We start from the raw sequence: 2,878 nt of genomic DNA, 5'->3' as shown, positions 1-2,878 counted from the left end.
ATTACTAAAGTCTACGTGGGGGATGGGCTAACTCGACCTGGCCCATATTGACAGCTCAATATATATAATCTTTTCTTTTGTTTTCCGGATAGTTGGCACAATTCTTTTTATCTTTTTAGTTAAGTCATCCCATATTTAATACTTATTTAGATTTATACCAGTAGAGATACTAAGCAACAAAATGGATTTGTACGAGTAAGGCCACATAAGGATAATATCGCTCTCTACCAAAATATTCTCATTTGTCAAGACATTTTAGAGGTAGAATAATTTCAACCATCCCACAATACAGCTAATAACCAAAAGAAAAAGGAAGACTACTTGAAGGATATATAGTGCAAAACGACTGCGTGGGTTCTATCTAGGATTCCTTGTATTATCCAATAATGCACATGGAAATCTAATGGACTACACTTTCATTGTTAAGTATCTTGAAGACATCTTTATAATATTTTATAATAATACTTGTATTAATATAAGTATTCCCTTTTCCTCAAAAAAATAAAAAAATACAGCGGTACCTTCTCAGTACTGCCCACTCCTAGGGGTAGATGATGAGTCATAATGGTCATTATTTTACGAGGTAAGAATATTGAAGTCAGTAATGTCAATCAGACTTTTACAATACTTGAAAATGCATATAAAGACTAGGCATAAGTTGCACTGCATCAATTACAAGCATCCAAAGTAGTTGAAATAAACTACTATATGAATGCTTGCTATTTATATTGCTCAATTGAACTCATCTCAATCTAATATTTAATACTAGTTTAATTTCTCTAAAATTAGTTCTGTATATCTTTAACTTGCATACAAATGTATAAGTTGATGTCTAAGAATTATAAAGAAAAAAGAAAAAGAATTTGCATGTGAACCATTGTTGGTCACTCCAACTTTGAAAGTACAGTCAAACTATTGTTGGTCACTCAAGCGAAATTAAAGTCAAATCTCTTTATAATAGCCTTATTTATTTCGATATTTTTTGACTGTTATAGTAAAGTTTATATATTATAATATAACATAAAAATTAGTTCCGAAAAAAAAAACTTGACTTTTGCAGGGGACGACTGTTATGTAAGGATATTATTACAAATATGTCTACCTCTACTATTAACTTTCGGAGCCTCAGAGGATGAATTATACCATTGTACATTAGTTTATCAACATTACAATGATAATGAACCCATAATTTTCTTAGCAAATCTAATAACAGAATTGCATAGTAGACAACACATTTTTACCAAAAATTTCCTCTGTACTAAAACGAACTTCAACTCAAGAATTTTCAACTAGATTCTGCTTTTTGTACACTAGTCTTGAAGAGAAGTACATATAACTTGTGATCCATAGAAAAATATATGAAACCACCAACAGAATGTGTCACAAAAGAACCAAAACTGGTCCCAACTATACAATGCCATGCTGGTCCATACACCCCATCAAACTCCTGGAAAAGAAAATTCAGAAACCCATTCATCCAATACTCAGTAATTCATCAAAAAACAACCAAAAAATGCATAATTATTACAGCAGTAAATTTTTTCTTTTACCTTTTTGAGGGTAAGAGCAAGTGCTTTAGAGGTGAACTTTTCCAAGCTATCATGAGTTTTTCTTGCACAATTGACAACATGAATCTGCATAAAAGGTGGCATATCCACAGACACAACTTTCACACCATTACAAGAGAAGAAATCAGCCAACTCAATCCGTGAACTGCAGAAGGATTTCCTCCTTAATAAATATTGATTTTTTATCTCATCAACCCCCTTTAGCCTTTCACTTTCTTGACTCCTAGACAAATTGATAAGTGCCCTTTTAACATCCAGTTCTTTGTGGAACTCTTTCCCCTTGTGGAAAGAAACTTTCTTGATTGCTTCTTTTTTCTGCACAACAATTTTTTTGTCAATATCACGGTCTTTGTTGTAACATTCATTGACAGATTTTCTTTCCTTAGAGCTCCCATGTTGGTTTTTTGACTTGGTCAACGCTGTACATGAAGAATCAAAAGCAGCTGAATCAGTCCAAGATTTGACCTTTAAATGGTTGTCATCTGAAGAATATGAATGCCCAGATGGATGTTTTAAGGAAGATTTAAGGACTTTGTGGTTTGCATATAGCTGGGAAAATTGGTTGGAGATGTTGTCTATAGTGTTGGAGGGAACACAATAATGAGGATGTGGTGGACAAGTCTTGGAGGTGAAGGGGTTGGGTTTAGGTCGCCTTTTGAGAGTGGGATCCATGGAAATGAAAATGGAAGTTTTAGGCTTATGGTCTGAAGTTGTTAAAGTGCGCCTGTGGGTGGTATTGTGTGCCATGAGATAAGCTAGCTATCAAAGAAATGAAAGGGAAAGGCTAAAAGGGAAAAGTGAAGAGAAGTGAGGTTGGAGAAAGTGCAGAGTTTGTAGAGTGGGGTAAACAGGTTAACACTTGACTGGATTGGAACTTGTGAGAGTTAAGCGGGAGATCGGCTAAATTGCGCCGTGTGCGCAGGATATGAGAGAGACAAGGAGAAAAATAAAAAAAGACGAGAAGTAGTGAAAGGGCACTTTTTGACATCGTCTACTTTTGTGCAAAAGCATGTGGAGTCACTCAGACGAGTGCCATCGTCGTTTTTCTGACTGCCAATACTTATAGGAGCAAATGATAAAGTGATCCCTAATGTTTGGAGTAGATTCAGAATAATCTCTTAAATAGACATCTAAGCAATTTTAGTCCTTCAATTTTGTCAAAAATGAGTGTCTCAAGTATTTAATAAACTCATAATATTATATTTGACAGAACATGTGAATGCCAAATCCCATATGTGAATGTGATATGACTTTCCTTCCGGCAATTGCTTGAATTAGTTGAAGGTGAGGAGTCTTCTTTTAATTAAAGA

General features: G+C 34.4%; 1 protein-coding gene across 1 annotated transcript; it reads right to left on the bottom strand.

Annotated features, from left to right (window-relative positions):
• Positions 1 to 1,269: 1,269 nt before the first annotated feature.
• Positions 1,270 to 2,533, bottom strand: LOC107809772 (uncharacterized). Its single transcript, XM_016634462.2, has 2 exons — positions 1,551 to 2,533; positions 1,270 to 1,447 (listed from the first exon to the last, which is right to left on the bottom strand). The coding sequence occupies exons 1-2, from the start codon at positions 2,313 to 2,315 to the stop codon at positions 1,286 to 1,288; spliced, it is 927 nt and encodes a 308-aa protein (XP_016489948.1). The 5' UTR covers positions 2,316 to 2,533; the 3' UTR covers positions 1,270 to 1,285.
• Positions 2,534 to 2,878: the final 345 nt, after the last annotated feature.

Source organism: Nicotiana tabacum, chromosome 8 (assembly GCF_000715075.1).
Source record: "Nicotiana tabacum cultivar K326 chromosome 8, ASM71507v2, whole genome shotgun sequence".
NCBI classification, from domain to species: Eukaryota; Viridiplantae; Streptophyta; class Magnoliopsida; order Solanales; family Solanaceae; genus Nicotiana; species Nicotiana tabacum.
This window is presented reverse-complemented; position numbering and strand designations above follow the sequence as displayed.

Bases quoted from the DNA above. Each gene is read 5' to 3' on its own strand.
- LOC107809772 (XM_016634462.2), bottom strand. From the start codon at position 2,315: ATGGCACACAATACCACCCACAGGCGCACTTTAACAACTTCAGACCAT. The intron at 1,448-1,550 runs GTAAAAGAAAAA...TTTCTTTTCCAG, and splicing joins TTGCTCTTACCCTCAAAAAG to GAGTTTGATGGGGTGTATGG.